Raw genomic sequence first — 23,292 nt, 5'->3', positions numbered from 1 at the left:
TTAATGGTCAAACTTGTGCCTCAACATGCGTGTTTGGTTTAAGTGTAACACTTATTAAAATACGGAGGGAGTACTAAGTACGAGATTTGAGGGTATGTCGTCTTTGCCTTAAGAAAAGATGATTAAAGATGAATGAGATGGTTTCGGACACTATTCGTGACTCCCAAGACCCTTTGAAAACCCATGGAAGTACCTAGATGCATAATCTCATCGGGTGAAAAAAATGATGTATAGAAGCCAAATTTGAAAGCTATAATACATGAAATCGGAGCAATTTAGGAGGTGTCGGGATTTGGTGTCAAAATTCAATGGAATTCTACAGGATGCATCTCGGGGTCACATAATGTTTTTTTAACCCATATACGACCATTAGTCGGCTACATAAAGGTCCCGTGAAAACTTATAGCCAATAAAAGAGGCGTGTACGAAAACGGGTAAATTGGATGCTTAAAGGAAAATTAGATGGTTCCACCCACCCAATTGGACTCCCGGAGGGTATTGGGGTCTATAGGAAGCTACTCGGAAATTTTTATTTCCGGGTTAAAAAAAGTCGAAAATTTGCAAAATTGAAGGCTATAATTCACGCTTTTTGGGCAATTTAAGTGGTTTCGGTAACCGGCGTCGAAAAGTCTTGAGATACTAGGGGATACATCCTAGGGTCATATAATATCGTTAGGAATCATATATGATCATTATATGTTGTCATAAGTTTCCGTGGTAGCCTAGAGTTTATGAAATCGATCCAAGTTGCTTGTAAATGGGTAAATTAACTGTTTAAAGACATGTTGGATGGTTTTACCTAACCAAATGGACTCTCACGGTGTATTAGGGTATATGGGAAGCATTTCGGCAAGTTTTTTCTTTTGAGTCTAAAAAAGTGAAAAATTATCCAAATTGAAGGCTATAATACACGATTTTAGGTCAATTTTTGAAATTTTTCAAAAAATAAATTGAATACGTGGGGTAACTTCTGGGGTCATATAAGGTGGTTTGAAACCATAAGACACCTATAAAGATGTCCATAAATTACAAAGAGTGAGTTTTGTTTTTATTTTGAAATTCACGAAATTTTGAAATATAATGATGTCTATACTGATGTAATGTGGCTTGATTATAATGATTTTTTTTTTTTTTACAAGATTGATTATAATGATGTTATAAAAGTATAATGAAGTGACATGACTTGACTTTAATGATGCCATAATTCATATTGGTAGTAACAATTAATCAGCTATGTGAATAGTTGTTGGCTATCTTATGAGATATATTTATTTTAGCATGAATGATGATCAGCTATGTGAACAACTGTTGGCTATCTTATGAGATATATCTATTTTAGCATGAATGATGATGACTATAGATCACAGTATTTTTCCAAATAAAAGATTTTTGTGAATATGTGTCAATATAAGCAAAATTGTCAAATAACACATAAGTCGTGACGGATCTCGAATCAATAAATTGAGTTGCTTAAAATATAAAAATGTGGTAACAACATACAAGTATTTGACTAACTTGGAAAAAGTCAAAATGAAAAGAAAGACAACACATGCTTGAAAATTGATTTTTAAGGTACTGCCATATTTTGATGACTGATAAGCAAAAAAGAAGACAATATACTATCCTTATAAGCCCGGCTAATAGTCCACACCTAATAACAATGATGATGAATCATGGATAGAGATTTCATGAATTGCTGAACTTGCATTGTTACAACTTAGAAGTGACTTTAGGACATACTTCGTATTCAAGACATTAAAATGTTGCTCTAGTACTTCTAAAACTTTAAGTTCAAGCATTGATAGTATTATTATTATGAAGCAAGCTAAAGCTATGCAACAAAATCGCTTTGGCTTGATGTTTAGCAGTTAGCAAAGTACGAATAATCTAGATGGGTGAGTATATGTTTATGTGCCTAAGGCATACGTACAAATTATAAATGGCCGATTATAAAGAATCATAATCTTAATATTGTACATCACTTTTTAAAAGTGTCCAAACTAATATTCGAGTATGAAGTATTACTGTATTAGAGTTTGAATATTGACACCTTTAAGAAGTGTCCATATATACGACGAGTGTACGACCATACTCCACAATACCTATTTGTTTCTTAGCCAACATGATAAAAACCAAGCTAATAATAGTAATATGGGGTATTTTCTCTTAGTAATAGTCGTAAACAATAATCAGACAAAATCTTTTGTTTACATCTTGATCCAAATAATTGATCAATCATATTCAATGTTGTTTAATTATCCACATAAATAATTGGTTTGATGCACCGAAAATGACAGATTCAAAAGTAACAAAGGAAAAATATAGAAACAAATAATTTCGAGTAATTTTATTGGCTGATTGTAACAAACTTATGTTTAAAAATAATCATTCTACTTTGCTATTAGGCCCAAAAAAAAAAAAGAAATTTAAAGTCCTATACAGAGGATGAAATAATTAAGTAGAGACTAATTCCAGTGGCTATCAGCACAAGGGGTGCAACCTTGTAATGCAATGTCATCAATTTGAACTTTAGAATCATATGTGACTCCTGCCTTCCAGTTTGCTGGTAAAACATTTTGAGCCCAAACGTTCTTGCCATCGAAGCCCGATGTCACGACGAATCTGAACTGTAATGGACCAGGGCCCGGATACTTGGTTGTTTCCCAAACTGCTCCGTACTTCCTATTCATGAATGACCAATTTGTTGAACCAACCTGTAAATGTATTATAAGCAACATGTTAACACCATAAGGAGAAAATATATACATATATAGTGTGATCAATCTAGCACTTTAGCTAGCTTACTAATGTTTGTGACATACCCGAGCAATATCAATTGCAACAATCTCGGTTTGACCACCTTGGTAGAGGATATTGATAGCCAAATAGCCAGGGTTTTTACTAGTTTCTTCCACGCGAACTGCCAAGTTTTGACCTTTATAATCACACGGTATCCTGGTGCACATTAGGTTCATGTTAGATACCAAACAAGCATGGAACCTACAATTTAACATGTATTACATTCTTCTTAAGAAAAAAACCATCTACAAAGGAAAATCTTAATACACTATTCCTTATCGGTTTTACTATAGTAAACATAGACAACATACACTAGTATAAGTAGATTATATTTCAATATATTCACATTTAGATCGAGTAGATGTACTTCTAAGTCCACACACCGTACATGAGTACATGAATAATGACTTTTACGTCTGCTGTTGTTTGTTCATGACCGTTGATCATAAATGCAAACAAGTAATAAAGTCAACCGAGTAATCGTTTGAACATTTACTTTAATTTTGTAAAGACACTAGAAAACGGGCCTAATATGGGCAAATTAAGAGGGCCTACAATATCTAAGCGTGGAGTAAAGTTTAGAGTTAAATTAAATAGACATTGCGCATCTACAACATGTGCATTTAAATTTTAGACAAGCTAGTCAGGTTAACATTCAATGTGCTAGTTGTAACTTAAATTTAACCAATTTTGGAGCATAAAGAATGGACTAGGACATTTTTGGTTGGCTACAGCCCATAATATTTTATACGTTGGCTGTCACACCATTGGACAAAATGCAAGGGTCAATAATATCTTGACAATTGACAAATCTCTCAATATCCACTAGAAAATTTAAAAAAAGATGTGCTACATAAATTATTAGACCTCTAGGCCAATGTTCACATATTATGAAATTAGCAATGATTGCCATTCGAGTGTAACTAAGCAATCTTTTCCAAAAGGATCCAAACAACATCTAATATCACTAATGGTTAAGTGTATGATCCAAAATTTCAACATTGACTCGACCCAACTTGACCTATAAGGCTAATCACCTTCAGATAAACTCTATATCTTCTCCGGTGTGTAAAGTGAACTAAGAAGTGTACAACAATCAAGCATGCATGAACCAAACAAAATACGTGACATGGATACCCGAGACATAAAGAATGGGACAGAGGATTTATTTGGTCTAGTTAATTGGGTTATAGAGTTACCTCTTATATTCAACATCAACAACTCCAAGTTTAAGAATTTGTTGGTCCTTGCCATGTAAAGCCATGGCCCTTAATGCCCGGCTGCTTAGCACAAAGTCAGAGCTGTTGTTACTCTTATTAACATCAGTCATTATCACTTTAGTTCCTGCTTTACTACACATTCCACTGTTTTTGCATCTTATCTGATCATCATAAAATTAAAATAAATATATTAATACTCAATTAATCAATCAAATAACTTTAAATTAATTTGATCATACTTAATAAAATTAGTACTCCATATACCTGAAAACAAGCACCACAACCAGCACCATCTTTGTAAAGAGAAGGAACACCAGCTGCCACGTGTCCTCCATTGAAGTTCAGAGCTAAGGAACCATACCCACATGCTCCAGCTACATCAAATCAAAAAATTAAAGATTACCCACTTGTTTTTTTGCCAAATTATAATCTGGGTTTATCTTAATTTGAGCTAATTTCAATCAAAAATCATCTGGGTCTAAAAAAAAAAAAGCTTAAAATAGTAAGAAGAATAAAAAAACTTACAAGAAAGAGTAGAAGCTTTAGTGATTACAGATGCTTTTGATAAAACACACTGATCACAACCACTTGCATATGAAACGAACAAGAACAAAATCAACCAACTTAAATTCGCCATTTTTTTTTAATAAAGATTGTATTTTTCTGTGTAAAAGTATATAGTTATGTGTTTGTCTTAAATGAAAGTAATGTGCTTTCTTATTTATAGGGAAAAAAAAGTAAGATAAATTCGCTTTGTAATTTCTATTTTTTATTTTATTTAATGTAGTACAGTAATTAGGAAGTATCGAAGAAGATAAAGTTGAATCAGCAAATAAACGCGTAAAAAAATAAAAAAGAAAAAGAAACAAAAAAGGGGAGAGAGAGTGTGAAAAAATGGGAGTCACCGACCTCTAAGAAATTAAGGCGGTCGGACAAATTAAGCGAAAGTAAGTGAAGTGTTTGACAGTGAGACAAGCGGTCAAGTGGGGGTGCAGTGTGAACACTGACAGCAAGGTTAATTGTTGGTTTTGTTACCAACAATTATTTTGTTACTTGAAACTTTGAAGTGAAGCTTAATTCTTCTATTTATGATGTTCCTAAAATCAAGGTCATTTTCTATCTTTCTTCAAACAGAAAAAAAAAAAAAAAAAGATCAAGGTCATTTTGGAATTTGGACGAGTCTGGATTTGATCGTGTGAACGAACTCCCATGTTCTGTTATTGTTACCACCTTATCGGTGTATTATCTATATGGAGTCATGCATTTTAATATACTCATAAAAACTAAGACAATAAGGCCTTGTTTGGTTCACCTTATTTGTACTTATCTAAACTTATCTGATTTGATCTGATTTAGTTTAGTCTGATCTGCTCTGCTCTGGTCTGATCTGATTTGATCTGAATGTCAAATTTGACCTTAAATGTATGATAATCTATACGGAAAAAATACATCAAGTGGGGTTTTGTTAGATTCGTAATAATGTGTATTTTATTAATATGTAATTTTCATAATTTTTTTCATTACGAAATTAAAGATATTTAGCGATAAAAACTGCACATAAAACGATGATCTGATCTGAACTTATTTTTTCTAATCTGATCCGATCTGAACTTATTTTTGCTGAAATAAGTAAAAATAAGGTGAACTAAACAAGGCCTAAGCAAAAATAATAATTTTTATTTTTTAAAGATACTGACTAATAAATGTAGATGAATAAAGAGAAGATCTATAGTGAGGATTCGGGTTAACCACAACATCGGATAAAATTTAAAATTCAAAGATATTAGATCAAATACTATATCCGTCCCTAAATTAAAAGCCTTTTTTTCTTTATTATGTGAGTAATAAAAGCTTCTTTCTCTTTTATTATGTGAGTAATAAAGTATGTCGTAAATATAATGTGCAAAAAAAAAAAAAAAAAAAAGGTAATATACGAAGTATGTGTGTTTTTAGCTAGCTTTTTTTGACTGGAAAAAAAAAGGGTAATATATGAAGTGCTCGTATGTGTGTTTTTAGGTAGCTTGTAATAGTGGCGTTTAGGTGTAACAAATCCATGGAACCATTGTTGTCGACATTCAAAATCATTAAAAATACAAACTAAATAAAATAAAAAAAATAACTTTAAATCTAAAACGGTCAAAAATTAGGAGTGTTAAAGCAACTCCAATGGTTATAGCTAGAGATTTGCTTGCAATTTTCTAGCTACTAGTTTGACCATTGGAGTTAAAAATTACAATTAACTTGGCCAAGCAAATTAGCTTGAGAAAAAAGTTTCTAAATTTTTTGAAAATTAACATATTAAAATAATTAAATTTATAAGGCTAATTGAGAAAATCAAGCTTATTTAATTAATAAGCTAGTAGCTAACCATTGAAGTACAAAATAGCTACAAAGAGAATTAGCTAAAAATCATATGTGGCATGACAAGCTAATTTAACAATTAGCTTATCATTGAAGATGCTTTTATGGCTACTATTTTTCAAATTTTATGTTCAAGAGTGGTACCAAATATTAATGATTAATCAAAGTTAAAGAAGAATAATTAGGTGAAAGCATATAATTAATATTTTCCTTTTCTTTTTTAAAAAAAAAAGAAAATTATAAATCGTTATTCGTACAAGTGTATTATGCACGGACGCGCGAGTGGTTGTGATAGTGATTAAGCTAAGGATTAGCTGAAATAATATCCTAATTAAAAAGTTGACAAGTTTGGTGACTAGACGAATAATAGGAGAGAGAGTGGATAAATGTCTAATCTAGTTGTAGTAGTCTCCAGTTTTCATGCTTTGTACTAAAAGTATACGAAGTATAAAGCTAAAGTACATTACTATTAATGATAACCCTCAACTAACCACTCTTTGTCCTGATTTAGAACTTTCAGCATCATCTAATAGAGGACAGTTTGCAAGCTAGCCTCATTAGTCCAATCAAGACCTACTCTTTTTTCTTTGGTTTGGTACTAATTAATTAATGCATTACGATATAAACCAATTTTCTATGTCGTTGAAAATTTTGGAATATATTGGTCTATAGGTCTTGATCATGTTTTATTCGCCTTACGCTCTACAACGTGAAAATGTAAAATGTAACATATATTAACATGGTACTTTGATAGTGCACTCAGTTTAGGTGTAATTTTGTTCCCTTTACATTCTCTTCACAATTTATTGGTTGATTAAGAGGTTTGAATGGTATATTTCACGGTTAATTTATAAAAATAAAGATGTTATTGTAAGTTAAAGAGGCCTATGGAACCATAATATACCCAAAATTGCATTCATATGAGATAATACTTTGTAAAACTCTTCAAATACTTGACCATTGAAATAAGTCATATTAAGGACTGGAAACCAAACTACTCTACGTTTGACCTAGGTCGAGTTGGCCCATGTTGGCTATCTCTAATTAAATTATCAAAGTACACTTCAAAATTAACACATTTATTGATTTAAGTTATTCCTTGGTACATGATATGAGTGAGTAATGGAAAACATCTTAACCTTCACATACAAACTAAAGATACATAAAATTACAAATATGAAGCGCAATTTATTTTAAATTTTTTTCTAATTGGGCTAAAAGGCCTATAACCCTTGTTTATTTATTCATAAACCCCAAATCTTCTTCCATTTTTTTTTGAAAGATTCTTCCATATAGTATGGACCAACATCACATTTATTCATTTACTCATCCAAAAACATTGTAGATTACCAAGTGCTTTCATCACAAGGGTAGCATTCCTCTTGAGCAACATCAGTAATTTGAACTCCGGTATCATAAATAACTCCAGGTGTCCAATCAGATGGTAGTATTACTTGAGTCCTATAATAGTTGAAATCATCATCACCTGATTTCACCAAAAACCCAAACCTCAATGGGCCTTCTGGCACACGATTTGTTTCCCATACAGCCCCATAGCTATGCTTCAATGTTCTCCAAATGCGTTGCCCCACCTTTATACACACGTTATAAAAACTATTACATTCCCAACATTCCCTGTGAATCTAAATAAGTGCAACAATTTGACTATGCAAGAAATCGAAAAGATGATAAAGATTAAATTAGAGGTGTTGAATTTTACCGTGGCTATATCAACAGCATCAATCTGTGTTTGACCACCTTGGTATAAGATTGTTATGGCAAGATAATAGGGTCTTTGACTGTACTCTTGGACTCGTACGGCTAGGTTTCTATTTTTATGAACACAAGGTACCCTAAATTAAATAGCTCATTAGTTTTTGTTACAGTTGATCATCCAATTTGTCAAAGATATAAGAAATTAAATTAAAAATGTATGTTTCCAAGGAAATAATAATCTAACCTCTTATACTCAATATCGACTATGCCAAGGTTTAGGAGATCCTGTGATCTACCGTGGTTAGCCATGGCGACGAAAGCATCCTTATTAAGAACAAAGTCTGTCCTATTATCACCTTGACGTTCAGTTAACATCACCGGAGTCCCTTCTTTTTTGCATAGGGCACTATTCTTGCACCTTACCTGTCATAAAAATACTTTGCATTATAAGTATATTCGAAGTATATGTCAATTCTTAAATTAAAAACTACTACTATACTGTTAAATGTCGTATGACTTTCAATTAATTCAAAAACACTAACAACTTTAACAAAAAGGAGGCAAACCTTAAAGCAAGCACCACAACCAGCACCTCCTTTGAAAAGGGAAGGAAGACCAGAAGCAAGGAGTCCATCATTGAAATTCCAAGCTAAAGGTCCATAACCACATCCTCCAGCTGCATTATTATCATATTAGTCAAAATTTGCATATAAAATTTGAAGTAACAAAAAATGAAAGCAGAACAGCAATGCTATTACTAAGGAAGATAATTACAGTAGATTTGAGAGGTGTAAGTTGCCTTCGATTGGTGCAAGCAACTATCACAAGCCGAATTAGCAGATGAAAAGAAAATGAACAAGAAAAAGATCAAAACGAATGTTGCCATTGCTTTAGCTACTTATTAACCTTAATCTTATTATTAAATACAGATCAATGAGATGATTTGATTATGGAAATGATGATGAGCTAGAACCATGCATTATTTATAAGTATCTATTCATATACTAGTATATAGGAGCGATGACAAGTATATCATTGGCGGCGTTGCCATTTGATACGCAGAAACCAGCTGCAAAACTCAAGCTACATGTTACAAGTGAACCCAGGGAATGAAATTAAAGAAATGTATTTTGACTTTGCACATTATTGTACAACAGTTTACTTCATTACTAGTGACATTAAAGTTAATGGGTTTGTGTGTTACTTCGTACTAATTGTTTAGCAAAACTTACTCGCTTGCATAGTTGCTGGTTTCGTAGTTTTCTGAGTCAAATAAAAATTTATTTAGTTGTCTTAAAGTTCCTTCTGAAATCATTGTTTTACGCATACATTGTACTCCGTACAAAGTCAATGGTTTTAATACCACTAAATCAGGAGTTAATGAGGTTTATTATAATGTATAAATGCAAAATATATTGATAGTTAAAGGGTAGTGGGTAGGGTGTTCCCGTGTTCTACTACTGAGTTATATTCCATGGTCAGCCTACCGTTCTGATTCATAACTACGAATCAAGTTGTTTGGATCATGTTCGATTTAGACCAAGTTAGTTCATATCATACTTGTGTCACACAATTTGAAGGGGGACAAACTTGAGTTTATTGGCAATCAATTACTGCCTCTGTTTCATACTACTACCTCCGGTACACATTATATGCAACTTTTGCCAAAAATGGAAATTTCACATTAGATGCAACTTTCACATTCTTTCATTTTTTAGTAAATTTTTTTAAATGAAATTCCTCAAATACCCTTCTCAAAATATCATAAACACAATTAAATAACTAAATCAGAATTCATTAAATAATAATTTAACTTAATTAAACATAATTCTTCTCATCAAATTCAATTCACCCAAAATAAAATCCATTCAACTTTCATCCATTCATCTTTCACAACTCCTCCGACCACCACCTTCAACGTCACCGACCACCACCACCTTCAACGTCACCGGCGACCACCACATTCAACGTCACCGACCACCAGGGGTCCACCACCACCTTCGAAGTCACGCGCGCTATCATTCTCTATCGCGTGGATCCTTTTTCTCTCTCTTCTTCTCTTAATCAAAGCTTCAACCAAATCTTTAGATCTCATAAACTAGGGGTGGTTGGGCTTGTATTGGGTGGTTTAAGAGGTTTTTAGGGTAGGTTTGAGTAGATTGAGGTTAGTGGTGAAACGTTTTGACTGGTTTTGGGGGTTTTCGAGGTGGGTTCGACGGGACTTGGTTGGGTTAGTGGTGGTGTGGGTTCAGGGTGAGTAAGGGTGGGTTCAAGGTGGATCGGGGTGGTGGTTGATGATTTCTGGTGTTTTGGGGTGAGTGGGGGGGGTGATTTTGGGTTGGTTAAGGGGCGGATCTGGGTGAACATGGTGGTTTTGCAGTGATTTGGGTGAGCAAGGTGGTTTTGCCGGTGGTTCTAGGTGAATGGTGGTGGGTTTTGGGGTGGTTCTGGGTGAGTACGGTGCTTTTGCGGTAGTTCTGGAGTGGTTTTTTGTTGGTTCTGGGCGAGTACGGTGTTTTTGCGGTGGTTCTGGGTGAGTGGTGGTGGTTTTGCGGTGGTTTTGAGGTGAGTGGAGGTGGTGCCAATGAGGCTGCGGTTTGACTATAGTGGTAGCCTAGTGAGGTGACTGCTGTTGGTGGTGGTGGTGGTTAATTATCTCCATTCTCTCTCCTACCCTTAAATACATACTCTTTAATTCATTAATTAACTATTATGAAATTTTATCTTGGGTTCCGTAAGAGCTCCAAAGTTGCATATAATGTGTACCGGAGGTAGTATTTGCAACAATTAGACATTTTTCCTCTCTATTTTATGTTAAATCGTTGCAAATAATATGAAACGGAGGTAGTATAATTAGTTAATTACTAACATAAATCAAAATCAAAAATTTCATGCTACTAATCTGAGGCGGGTCATCAGTCTGGTGAGCTGAGGTCTGATGCTGATCCCACCTCAATTTTGTAAACAAGATCATTAAACTTGGATCCTCCCAAAAATAGCCACTATATTAATGAGGATTTGATCATCAAAGTGGACACCCACAACATAAAAACAAAATCACATGAACCAAATCACAGATTATAAATAACGCCAAAATCTCATTAAAACATTAACCTAATATCAGACAATTATCACAGTTACAGCTGACATTTAATTAAGTGATGACCTTCAAAAACTTGAGTATATCCTTGTACATCGCTGTTCGCCACATAAACACAATTACACAAAGTATGAGGGACATTTTGGTCATTTCACATTAAGCCATGAGGTGCAAACCAATTCAAGGAGGGGAGGGCAGGGGAGGGCAGGGCAGGGGAAAGTGACTTACAAAACAACTCCAGATGCAAAGCAAGAACAAACCAAGAGAGAAAAGGCAACTCATAAGTCTCATATCGCAGCGCCGGAGTTGCTCCTGGCTACAACTGATGCAACAAAATTCACATCAGAAGATGACAGTTTCCATATAGGTCATTAGGAGTGAAAACAGAATAGAAGTGATGCTGATGGCCAATACTAGCAGGATCATATGAGATCTATCATATCATTCATTCATTCATATGAATAAAGCCTTTCAGCTTAGATTGGTTGACAAGTACTAAAAGAGACACAAAAGAGTAAATTAAGTTTCATTACAGACATACAAAGTCAGATAACAACCATGAAATATGACATGAAACCAACTCTTCCATCTTCAGCCTTTTTTTTTGCTACAATTTTGAGCTCAGATAACAAGTACGGAGTAGTACACGAAAATCTTCAGGCACACAACACTACTACTAAAAGGAGATCAAAGCGGCATGATCATTTCCATGGTTTACAAGGAGTGCAACCGTCTAGAGCAATATCCTTAATTTGCACTTTGGAGATATACATGACACCAGGCGTCCAATTCGCGGGGAGGACTTCATTGGTGTAGAAATACTGAGCTTTGAACCCTGTGTTTATGGAAAACCTGAACATCAGTTTCCCAGTTGGAGCCTTGCTCGTGTCCCAGACTACCCCATAATTTCGGCTCATGGGAATCCAGTTACTTGCTTTACCAACCTATTTACAGAACATAACATATACAAGTAAAAGTTAAATGTTTAGAATGTTTATTCACAATATATCAGGAAATGTAGAGGATTGCTTACAGAAGCAACTTCGGCTCCTAGGATAGTGGTTTGACCGCCTTGGTAGAGGATTTTAATTGCCAAATAGTTCGGAGGTTTGCTGAACTCTTCCACTCGGATAGTCAAGTTTTGACCTTTGTAATTACAGGGCACTCTGATGCATATTCAATATTAAAATGTTAGCATGCATTACTTCAATATGGGAAGTATTAGAGTAGTAATCACTAGAGTTGAAAGATCATTCCCAAAAGCAAAACCAAAAGAAAGAAATAAAAAAGTTGAATGATTGGTATGATGGTTATCAATATAGCAGCAAGATCAGCCTCTTGCCTGAAATTTCGGACGAAATCTCAATACAATGATTAAGGTTACAGAAAGTAGATATCACACCAAAAAGGAAGATCAAAGTCCTATATTCAAATTCTGCAAATTGTAGTAAGACTTTGGTAAAGTGCACAATTAACAATTTGCTCCTGACTATTAGGCAACTAGCTTAATAAGCAATGAACTTCTGAAATAGACATCTAATAGATCAACTTGTATTTTCTCAAAATTTACATATACAAATATGCAATACCCTAGCTAATTCATATAAACATGAAAATTTGAACAAATAATTGACAAAATGACAAGTTTATGAATAAATAGTGGCTAAAGCTTCAATTAATAATGATTGTTACCTCTTGTATTCGACATCAGCAATTCCAATCTGTTCAAGTAGTCTGTCTTTGCCAGGCAAAGCCATTGCCCTAAAAGCTCTGCTACTTAGCACAAAATCAGTGGTGTTGCTCTTATCAGTGTGAATATCAGTCACAACAATTGATGTGCCTGTTGTGCTGCAAACACCGACTTTCTTGCATCTTATCTGCTCAACATAACAACAAACCACTTCACTTTATCTAGTCCAAATTTAGCTGACACATTACTAGTTCAAATTACGCTATCAACACAATTACAAAGCAGAACCAAGGGAGCAATAATTCTAGAAGATCTTAGCAATTGTAACTTAAACCACATTTTCACACAATAAATTTCACTGTGACACAAAATTACCCAAATTTTACACCAAAAACAAAGATAAAAAGGATATACCTGAAAGCAAGCACCACAACCTTCACCTTTCTTGTAAATTATAGGAAGAGCAGCAGCAACATGTCCACCATTTAAGTTCAGAGCTAATGGACCATACCCACATGCTCCACCTACATTATTTCAACAAATTAAAGGTTACCCACTTCATTTTTTGCCAAATTATCATCTGGGTTGCTGCTAATTTAGCCAAAATTAAATTAAAATTCATCTGGGTCTTCAATAAAATTCAATTTAAGGAAAAAAAAGTAGAAGTTTTTAAGAAAATGGAGAGGAAAATTACCAGAAAGACCTTTAGAACTAGCAAAGAACGCAGCTTTTGCAAAGACACATTGGTTACAAGTAGGAGTAGCAGCAGAAGCTGATGAAAATAAGAAGAAGAAGATGAAACAGAGTAAAACACCCATTTTTCAATTTTTTTTTTATTTTTAGTGAGGGTTTTTTTTAGGAGGGGGTTGGATTTGGAGACGGTGATGTTTGCTATTTATAGAAAGAATACAAAGTGAGCACTGAGCAGTGAGGACTAAGGGAGTAAGGAAGAGAGTGGAGTACAGGCTATGATGCGGGTAAAATGGTAAATTCGTCATTATTTGGGATTAATTTATTCAAAGCATAGGTTTCTGATGTAATGAAAGAGACTTACCAAATGCACAAAGCGCGGGAAAATTTACTTAGCAATTGCTTAAAAGCCAAATGAATTGATTTAAACAATTCACTAACTATATTACCGAAGCTAGCAGATTATTTATCCATTTTAAAATAATTATAGCACAGGAGTATGCATAATCGTAAAAGTCACAACATCGATAAAAAGTAAAAGAGGGTCAAGATTTGAAGTGCAACATCTTGTTTAAAAAATATTTATAGTATATTTAAACAATATACTACACCTGTAGTATATGCTTATATATGACAACATATTTACTTAAATACAATACTAAAAAAAAATCTTGCTGGCCCGAACCATCGACTAAGAAATAAAAATTAAAACCAATCTTGCTTGATGAAGATGGCAGGAAAGGTCATTAGCTCGAAGCCTCGAATCCACCAATTACGTACATATATTTGTAAGTAGAGGAATTCCCTTACCTCAAAATGTAACATTTTTTGCATTTTTTGTTTTTAATTGATGAAGAAGAGATATTCCTCTCAAATATGGAGTAGCTCTATGCTAAGTTGGTAACATCCTAATGGGCAATTGAACATAATCTTATGCATTCCCGTTTTTATGATCGAAAAGAATAATATAGCAAAACAGCTCTTTTAGCCTTCTACATAGAGTCAATATTAGAATGTAATCAAAGTACTGTATGACAATTTGGAAAGAATTCCTTAGCTTCATTAAACTAGTTGGGTGGCAATAACTACATCTTTGTATGTGGCTACACCAACACGTGACTTTGCCCAAATTTGGAGAGTCTTTTTTAATATGCTTGTCCTTAAATGAGTTTTATCCATAATCTCCGTATCAGCTAGTGTCTACGAATATGACCAAGGAAGGTTTAATAAATGAATAAGACAATCCATCATCTTTAATTGCTGAATTGTTTATTTGACAGGGGAAATATTATGAGGACTCTATAAATTTTTACTCTATTTATATGTTGTACGGATCATGAAAAGTGAAACAACACACTATTGTTTTAATTTTTGTTTGGTTCATAGAAGAATTAAATTTTAACATAACTTTGTATTTCATATGTTCATGTGAATTTAATTCCCACACGAAATTATTAATAATGGTCTATTGATAGAAATGAAGCTCATTACATCCGGATTATATGGGGTCTTTCATCTTATAATTCACATAGTTTAATATGATAGCTTAAAACACCATTTAATTGAGAATGTCGACAACTTAACAAGTATGAAAGATAAAGAAGTGGAGAAATAAACTCAAAAGAGTAAAATAATAACTACCTTTGATTTTTATTATTTGCAACTTTAGAATATTTTATATTTCACAAATAATACCTCAAAGTTGTAAATAATTAAAATCGGAGGTAGTATCATAGATTGAAATAAATCAGATTACAACTACAGAGTATAGTACGACATGAAAGTTTGAAACCGATTGAGCCACCCTAGCTTGTGCCTTGGGCTTTTTTGCTACAATATTATGAGCTTCAGTAAAAAATTTATTGCATACCACCAAAAAAAAACTACATGTAGACACACAACAACATTACTCAGAGGAGATCAGCGTAGCGCGTCCGAATTGTTTCCATGGTCTACAAGGAGTGCAACCGTCTAAAGCAACATTATCGATTTGTACACTTGTGTTGTATATGACACCAGGCCTCCAATTCGCCGGTAAGCCTTCATTAACATAGAAAAACTGCGCATCGAAGCCGGAATTGATGATAAATCTAAGCATCAACTTCCCGGTTGGAGCGTCGTTTGTGTCAAAGACTGCCCCATAATTTCGGCTAAAGTAAACCCAGTTACTTGGATGATCAACCTATATGCAAATAAAAGGCGAAAACAGTTGGTCGAAGAAAAGAGTTTAGAGATACTATATATTGGCAAATCATGCATGGTTTATTAGGACATGTAACGCTTAATTAATTGCTTACCGAGGCCACGTCGCCACCTAAGATCTGGGTTTGACCACCTTGGTAGAGGACTTTGATTGCCAAATAGTTAGGAAATTTGCTGAACTTTTCAACTTGGATCGCCAAGTTTTTACCTTTGTAATCACATGGTATCCTGATGAATATTGAAATTAATGATAATTATCATCAGTGTGTGTTAGTATATAAACGTAGTAAAAAATTAAAAGTCGCACATTATTTAGATCAATTGCTTAGGCTAAATCTTGATACATTTCTTAAAAGGTTAATGAGAGGGTAAATGTGCTATCTATCTCATCATGCGCACTATCGACCTTGTTTTCCCAATTAGTTGACTAATAAATCAAGCAATTGAAGTTAAGTTGGAAAAACGTATACTTTTTTCATCCAGAATTAATGATCACTTTAAATCTTGACCGAATATAATATGACAACTAAATTTAGACAGGTGGAGTATACTCAGCTCCTATGAAAATACAGATTGATAAACAAATAGATTAGTGATGGCACAAGTTTCGAACAATTATAAATAACGATTATCACCTTCTATATTCGACATCAGCGATCCCAAGGCGTAAGAGTTGCTTGTCCTTGCCAGGCAAAGCCATGGCCCTAAAAGCTCTGCTACTTAACACAAAATCAGTGGTGTTGCTCTTATCAGTGTGAGTATCAGTCACTACTATCGTTGTTCCTGTAGTAGTGCAGATACCACTGTTCTTGCATCTCATCTGCTCAACACAAAACCTTAGTCAATCTGGCTAGTACATCAGTACGTCTAGCTTACTTCAATGATCAATGTAACTAAACATTATCGCCTCGAAAACAATACTTTTCATGAAATCACGTACAATATCTAAACTGTTTCAGCTAATGTAAAATGTAATTTTTTTTTTTTTGTGTTTTTAGTTTGCACTTCCCCAAAGACATCAACCCTCCCGTTACACAGGCATTTGCACCCAATATAAATTCATCCGTCTAAATTTAGTTGTCACGTTACTAGTTCAAAACATTTAGCGCAGCATAGATCGATCAATCTTAAGCTATACCTGAAAGCATGCACCACATTTTTCACCATTGGAGTAAATAGAAGGAATAGCAGCAGCAACATGTCCACCATAGTAGTCCAGAGCAACAGGACCATACCCACAAGATCCAGCTGCATTAATTCAACAAATAAAAAGGTTAGCAATGTTATATTTTGACAAATTATCATCTGGGTTGTTTTTAATTAAGCCAAAAACAAAATTAATAATTAATCTGAGTTGAGAAAAGTGTGAGAAAATTACCAGAAAGACCTGCAGAGCTAGAAAAGAAAGTAGCTTTTGATAAAACACATTGATTACAGGCAGCAGAAGCAGAGGAGAAGAAGAGGAAGATGAAACAGAGTAGAATACCCATTTTCAGGGAGATTTGTTTTGAGATATTGAAATTGGGATGATGATGATTTCTATATATAGAAAGAAAATACGTAAATTATTGTTTATTTTACTAAAATCAGGGTACTTTCTTTAGTGGGGAGGAGACAAAGCAATTTCGCAGAGCGCGGGAAAAGTATTTAACAAACTAATTGCTTAAAGCATGGTTATATTTTACAATATAAATAAATGATTACTCTGTATTTTTTTTATTAATTATTTTATACTTCCTCCTACCAAAAAATTGTCATGATTGATCTTGAAATTTTAATAATTTTTTTAATGTACAAAGTATATATATATTCTTGATCATCATTGAGATGTACTCTCTTCGTCCCCAAATAAAAATGACATTTACTTTTTGCTAATTTTTTTAAAAAGTAAATAGATGTAGAGTAGTTCTTTCAAAGGCATAATGGTTATTTATTTGTAGTTCATTCGACATCAAGCTAAATTTTACTTCTGAAATACGATTATCACCTCGTGGCTCATATAATCAACATGTAAAAGTTTTCCGTCCTTGCGGGGCAAAACCATGGCACTAAAAGCTCTACTATTATGTTTAAATAAATCCCTTCTTTTTTTTGGTAGATAAGAAAAAGGGTTACACTTCAAACTTTTCATAAGTCAACGTAGTTTGGATTAGCGAGTTAGGTTCTTTAAAGATGGAAAGGGGAGGAGTAAAGGAATTTCACTCCAAATTGTCTCTAATGGGATTTGATCTCACGTAAGATGTAAACTTTTCCAAGTATTTAGAGATCTATTAATAGTACAATTAAAATGTCACAATTGATTACTAATTGGGCACGCTATGCGAGATCTTATATGGAGTAATTCACATGTTTTACTTCGTATATGTTTTAAAAAATGAACACCACCTAAAACACAGTGAAATGAGGAAAGGAGCTCAAAAGAGTAAAATGATTTTCATGATTCATTGACAGACATACAAAATCAGATAACTAAGCTATTACATGAAGCCGAACCAGCCTAGCTAGCTTAGCTTGTGCCTTGGGATTTTTTTGCTACAATTATGAGCTATGGTAACACACTTATTACACACGAATTAATCATCCAGACATTCACACAGTCACACTACTCAAAGGAGTGTGCACAATTTATTTCCAGGTTGTACAAGGAGCGCAACCAGTTAAGGCAACATTATTAATTTGCACACTAGTATTGTATATGACACCAGGCTTCCAGTTTGCCGGCAAGGCTTCATTAACATAGACAAATTGTGCATCGAAACCGGAGTTGATGATAAATCTAAGCATTAGCTTCCCGGTTGGAGCGTTGTTTGTGTCAAAGACTGCCCCATAATTTCGGCTCAGGGATACCCAATTACTTGGGTGATCAACCTATATATATGTATAATATAGAAAAACAGTAGAACAATGAGTTTAATTAGACTACATTTTTGGTAAGTCAAGGTGTTATTAGAGCATGTAACGATTTATTGCTTACCGAGGCTACGTCGCCACCTAAGATAGAGGTTTGACCACCTTGGTAGAGGACTTTGACAGCCAAAAAGTTAGGAAATTTGCTGAACTTTTCAACTTGGATGGCTAAGTTTTTACCTTTGTAAACACAGGGTACCCTGTTGCATAATGATCAATATCATTAGTGTGTATAATGTATATTACTATTAAGAAAAAAATAAAAAATAAAAATAGCCACATATCATTTAAATCAATCTCTTGAGCCATATTTTAATACAATTAATAAAGTTAATGAGAGGCAAAATGTGGTACATAGTATATACCCCTAATAAACAAATTTTAGTTGGACTTAAGTACATGTGCTACTGACTAAATATGGACTGATGAAAGTATAGTATAAATATAAATTGATACTGAGTAAACCAGTAGATCAATAATGTCACAAGTTTCAATTGATCTAAACTAACAATTATTACCTTTTATATTCAACATCTGCGATCCCAACACGTAAGAGTTGTGTGTCCTTACCGGGCAAGGCCATAGCCGTAAAAGCTCTGTTGCTTAGCACAAAATCAGTTGTGTTGCTCTTATCAGTGTGAACATCAGTCACAACTATTGTTGTACCTTTGGTAGTGCAAATAGCACTGTTCTTGCATCTCATCTGCTCAACACAACACCTCAATCAATATAGTACTTGTAGCATCAATGATCACTTTAACTTAATTAATTAAACTCAATCCGTCTTGATTTAGTTGTCACGTTACTAATTCAAATCATTTATAGGCATTAAGCCTAGCATAGATCGACCTTGTAGTGAAACAGATAAGCGATACCTGAAAGCAAGCACCACATTTTTCACCATTGGAGTAAATAGAAGGAAGAGCAGCAGCGACATGTCCACCATAGTAGTCCAAAGCTATGGAACCATACCCACATGCTCCAGCTGCATTTATTCAACAAATTAAAAACTACCCTTTTTATTTTTTGACAAATCAACATTTGGGTTGTTGTTAATTAAACCAAAAACAAAAGATTACCTGAAAGACCATTATTGCTAGAAAAGAAAGAAGCTTTGGATAAGACACATTGATTACATGCAGTAGAAGCAGTTGAGAAGAAGAGGAAGATGAAACAGAGTAAAATACCCATTTTCATACAGATTTATTTTGAGATATTGGATTTGGGATGGTAATGGTTTCTATATATATATATATAGAAATTAAATGTAAGTGAGGTATGGTTTTTATTTTACTCATATAAGTGGTACTCCGTACTTTCTTTAGTGGGGGAGGAAAGTAGGAAACGGCGTAATTTCGCAAAACGCGGGAAAATTAATTAACAAACCAATTGCTTAAAACATGATTAATTGATTAAAATAAAAGAAATATTCATTTTGTTAAGGTTAATAAATTTTCAGATTGGAGTAGTCATCAATCTCACCCTATATGCAAGTATGTAACTCTGAGAATCAAGGTTGGTCTAGTGATTAGAGACGCTCTTTTTTTCGTGAGAGGAATTCGATTCTCACCCCAAGTAAGTGAGATTCTTAATTTTCCCCCTTCTGACAAAGAAATTCTCATTACCTTAAAAAAGAAAAAAAAAAAAAAAAAAAAAAAAAAAAAAAAGTAGGCAAAGGTACAAGTATTCTATATTAAATATTTTTTTTTTTGAGAAAATTAAGAAGATATTTCTATATAATTAAAGAAAATAATTATTTTTGCAGGGAGTATTATTCAGAAAGGATTGTATTTTTATTAATTACCATTGATCACCGACGAAAGGGCATAGCAGCTACACGTGATTTTGTCTCAAATTGAGCAATCTATAACTATAGTATTCTAAATTGATCAAGCCATTAATTAAGGTACAGTGTTTTCCATATGCAAGTACTTAAAGTTTAATTTTAGTGAGAGTAAAGGATAGCTCAGATGGTTCGAGCTATTCTTTCGATTTTAAGTAATTTTAGGATCGATTCTTATCACTTGTTATTGTGACTCTCTAAACACTAAAAAAAAAAAAGTTAAAATACATAATAGATAAATAGTACGTACAAAAGTCATAATGTGACAAATAATATAAGAATACATAATTATGACCACCCATTTGTTTTGTTGGATACTTTTGGTGAGCTATGTTTAGTCTTAATTAACATATTTTCCCTATTTTAAAATAAATGTTACATTCGAGAAAGATACAACCACAAGTCCACAACCAATAAGTTAAGAACTTAAGATATACCGTATAAGATCATGAAGAGAAATAATATTTGGTAAGAGATTAAAAAATCTAGCCATGGCCAGCCTTACGACTTGGTGATTTTTTGCTACAATTTTGAGCATTGGTAACGCTAATAAGTACATAAAACTCAATTTATTTCCAGGTTTTACAAGGAGCGCAGCCGTCTAAAGCAATATCACTGATTTGCACACTAGAGTTGTATACCACACCAGGCTTCCAGTTTGCAGGCAGGACACCTTCGTTGGTATAGAAGTACCGGGAATCGAAGCCGGAGTTGATGATGAACCTGAACACCAGTTTCCCGCTTGGAGCGTTGTTTGTGTCCCAGACTGCCCCATAGTTTTGGCTCAGGTAAACCCAGTTACTTAGATTATCAACCTATACACAAAGTATAGCCAAAAACAGTACAAAATTAGTTATAATATGATGAGACTACATTTTTTACAATTCAAGATTTTATCCAAATATGTAACGCTTAATTACTTACCGAGGCTACATCACCACCTAAGATAGATGTCTGACCACCTTGGTAGAGGACTTTGATTGCCAAATAGTTAGGAAATTTGCTGAACTCTTCCACCCGAATCGCCAAGTTTTGACCTTTGTAAACACAGGGTACCCTGTTGCATATTGATCACAATATCATTGCATGTTAGGAAGTGTTAGGCAACTAAGACAGGCATATTAATGTGTTACAATACGGTTTTTTTTTTTTTTTTTTTCACAAAAACGGTCTTTTTTTTGCCTTATCCTAGTTGACTTATTTGACACGCATAAAGATAATATTGATAATGTAATTTGAAATAAATCTCGACAAATGAAGTAAAACATGAATGCAGATAAATAAATTAGTAGGTCATTGGAGGAAAAAAACTTCAAACAATCTGAAGCAACGATTATGACCTCTTATATTCAACATCCGCAATTCCAACATGTAAGAGTTGTCTATCCTTGCCAGGTAAAGCCATAGCCCTAAAAGCTCTGCTACTTAGCACGAATTGTGTAGATTTGGTCTTATCAGTATGAACATCAGTAACAACTATCTTTGTGCCTTTTGTACTGCAAATCGCGCTGTTGTTGCACCTTATCTGCTCAACACAACACCTCAGTCAGTCTAGTGAGTGCTTGTAGCATCAATGATCAATTAAAATTGAATCATTATCGCCTTGAAAACAAGCTAATAAGGGATACCTGAAAGCAAGCACCACAGCCTTCACCTTTCTTGTAAATAGAAGGAAGTGCAGCCGCAACATGTCCACCGTGAAAGTCTAGTGCATAAGGACCATACCCACAAGCTCCACCTGCATTATTACTTCAACAAATTAAAGGCTAACCACTTCATTTTTTTTTTTTTACTAATTATCCTCTGGTTTGTTCTTAATAAAGCCAAATTTAATTAATCATACAATAACTATAGAATTATATGATGTATATTTTCAAAATACAAATAATGAAATACAACATAACTATGAGACTACCAAAGTATGAGTATGCATGTATGGATGAATAATTATTTCAAAAGTTGAAAACGAGTTAACTATAAAAAGATAATATTTCAAAAATAACCTGACTCTGATACCATGATAAACGAGTCTGGGCCACATCCGTCACAACTGTCCACTTTATACGACTAAGGAGGTTTCACCTCAAAACCCTAAACTTCCTTATAAGATAATATTTCAATATCAATACTTAACCTAATTCTATCTTAAAATATCACAAAAGATATATTATTTTCTCCTAAATAATATCATAAGATCTGTGGAAAATATATCACAATAATATATTTTCCTATATTCCTAACACTAACAGAGTAAACATTAGGATTTAAGATAATGAAGAGAAAATTACCTGAAAGACCCTTAGAGCTAGCAAAGAAAGCAGCTTTTGAGAAGACACATTGTTTACAAGTAGCAGAAGCAGATGAAAAGAAGATGAAGAAGAAGCAGAGTAAAATACCCATTTTCATATACACAGATTTGTTTGTGAGATATTGTAATTAGGGTGGTGAAGATGCTTGTTATATAGTGCACTTTCTTTAACCGGACAAATACAAACAAAATACGCAAAGCGCGGGAAAATTAATCACCAACTTAATTGCTTAAAGCATGATTATATGATTAGTGAGATAAGCATGGTAACATGCAAGTGATTTAAAACTAATTAGTATTTAAAAATTAAAACAATGGGCCTTTGGTTGCATTGCCCAAGTTCATCCCATTAATGGGCATGCATGATGCATGTGGGCAATGTGTGTATTCTGTAATGTCTAAAGTATATTTATGTGTGTGTTTTCTTGGTCTATACTCCTTTCCTCCGTAGAGTCC

At 33.7% G+C, this 23,292-nt stretch overlaps 6 protein-coding genes across 6 annotated transcripts; all 6 read right to left on the bottom strand.

Moving 5' to 3' along the window:
- Window positions 1–2,322: 2,322 nt before the first annotated feature.
- On the bottom strand, window positions 2,323–4,738 carry LOC145588395 (expansin-like A2). The gene is made up of 5 exons (XM_081645040.1): window positions 4,545–4,738; window positions 4,284–4,393; window positions 3,999–4,180; window positions 2,823–2,955; window positions 2,323–2,714 (listed from the first exon to the last, which is right to left on the bottom strand). Exons 1-5 carry the CDS (start codon window positions 4,654–4,656, stop codon window positions 2,466–2,468), a joined length of 786 nt encoding a protein of 261 aa, XP_081501166.1. The 5' UTR covers window positions 4,657–4,738; the 3' UTR covers window positions 2,323–2,465.
- A 2,988-nt stretch (window positions 4,739–7,726) lies between these two features.
- LOC145588394 (expansin-like A1) lies at window positions 7,727–9,067 on the bottom strand. Its single transcript, XM_081645039.1, has 5 exons — window positions 8,871–9,067; window positions 8,663–8,772; window positions 8,341–8,519; window positions 8,101–8,233; window positions 7,727–7,972 (listed from the first exon to the last, which is right to left on the bottom strand). The coding sequence occupies exons 1-5, from the start codon at window positions 8,980–8,982 to the stop codon at window positions 7,727–7,729; spliced, it is 780 nt and encodes a 259-aa protein (XP_081501165.1). The 5' UTR covers window positions 8,983–9,067.
- Window positions 9,068–11,697: 2,630 nt separating this feature from the next.
- On the bottom strand, window positions 11,698–13,758 carry LOC145588393 (expansin-like A3). The gene is made up of 5 exons (XM_081645038.1): window positions 13,581–13,758; window positions 13,301–13,410; window positions 12,889–13,073; window positions 12,230–12,362; window positions 11,698–12,140 (listed from the first exon to the last, which is right to left on the bottom strand). The coding sequence occupies exons 1-5, from the start codon at window positions 13,702–13,704 to the stop codon at window positions 11,898–11,900; spliced, it is 795 nt and encodes a 264-aa protein (XP_081501164.1). The 5' UTR covers window positions 13,705–13,758; the 3' UTR covers window positions 11,698–11,897.
- Window positions 13,759–15,470: 1,712 nt separating this feature from the next.
- LOC145588392 (expansin-like A1) lies at window positions 15,471–17,268 on the bottom strand. Its single transcript, XM_081645037.1, has 5 exons — window positions 17,157–17,268; window positions 16,917–17,026; window positions 16,414–16,598; window positions 15,874–16,006; window positions 15,471–15,758 (listed from the first exon to the last, which is right to left on the bottom strand). Exons 1-5 carry the CDS (start codon window positions 17,266–17,268, stop codon window positions 15,483–15,485), a joined length of 816 nt encoding a protein of 271 aa, XP_081501163.1. The 3' UTR covers window positions 15,471–15,482.
- Window positions 17,269–18,229: 961 nt separating this feature from the next.
- Window positions 18,230–19,882, bottom strand: LOC145588391 (expansin-like A1). The gene is made up of 5 exons (XM_081645035.1): window positions 19,765–19,882; window positions 19,561–19,670; window positions 19,204–19,388; window positions 18,753–18,885; window positions 18,230–18,646 (listed from the first exon to the last, which is right to left on the bottom strand). The coding sequence occupies exons 1-5, from the start codon at window positions 19,880–19,882 to the stop codon at window positions 18,404–18,406; spliced, it is 789 nt and encodes a 262-aa protein (XP_081501161.1). The 3' UTR covers window positions 18,230–18,403.
- Window positions 19,883–21,097: 1,215 nt separating this feature from the next.
- LOC145588390 (expansin-like A2) lies at window positions 21,098–22,928 on the bottom strand. Its single transcript, XM_081645034.1, has 5 exons — window positions 22,817–22,928; window positions 22,157–22,266; window positions 21,869–22,053; window positions 21,453–21,585; window positions 21,098–21,343 (listed from the first exon to the last, which is right to left on the bottom strand). Exons 1-5 carry the CDS (start codon window positions 22,926–22,928, stop codon window positions 21,098–21,100), a joined length of 786 nt encoding a protein of 261 aa, XP_081501160.1.
- Between the last annotated feature and the right edge of the window lie 364 nt (window positions 22,929–23,292).

Source organism: Chenopodium album, chromosome 17 (genome assembly GCF_948465745.1).
Source record: "Chenopodium album chromosome 17, dcCheAlbu1.1, whole genome shotgun sequence".
NCBI classification, from domain to species: domain Eukaryota; kingdom Viridiplantae; phylum Streptophyta; class Magnoliopsida; order Caryophyllales; family Amaranthaceae; genus Chenopodium; species Chenopodium album.
The sequence above is the reverse complement of the archived record's forward strand: the minus strand, read 5'-3'. Positions and strand labels throughout refer to the sequence as shown.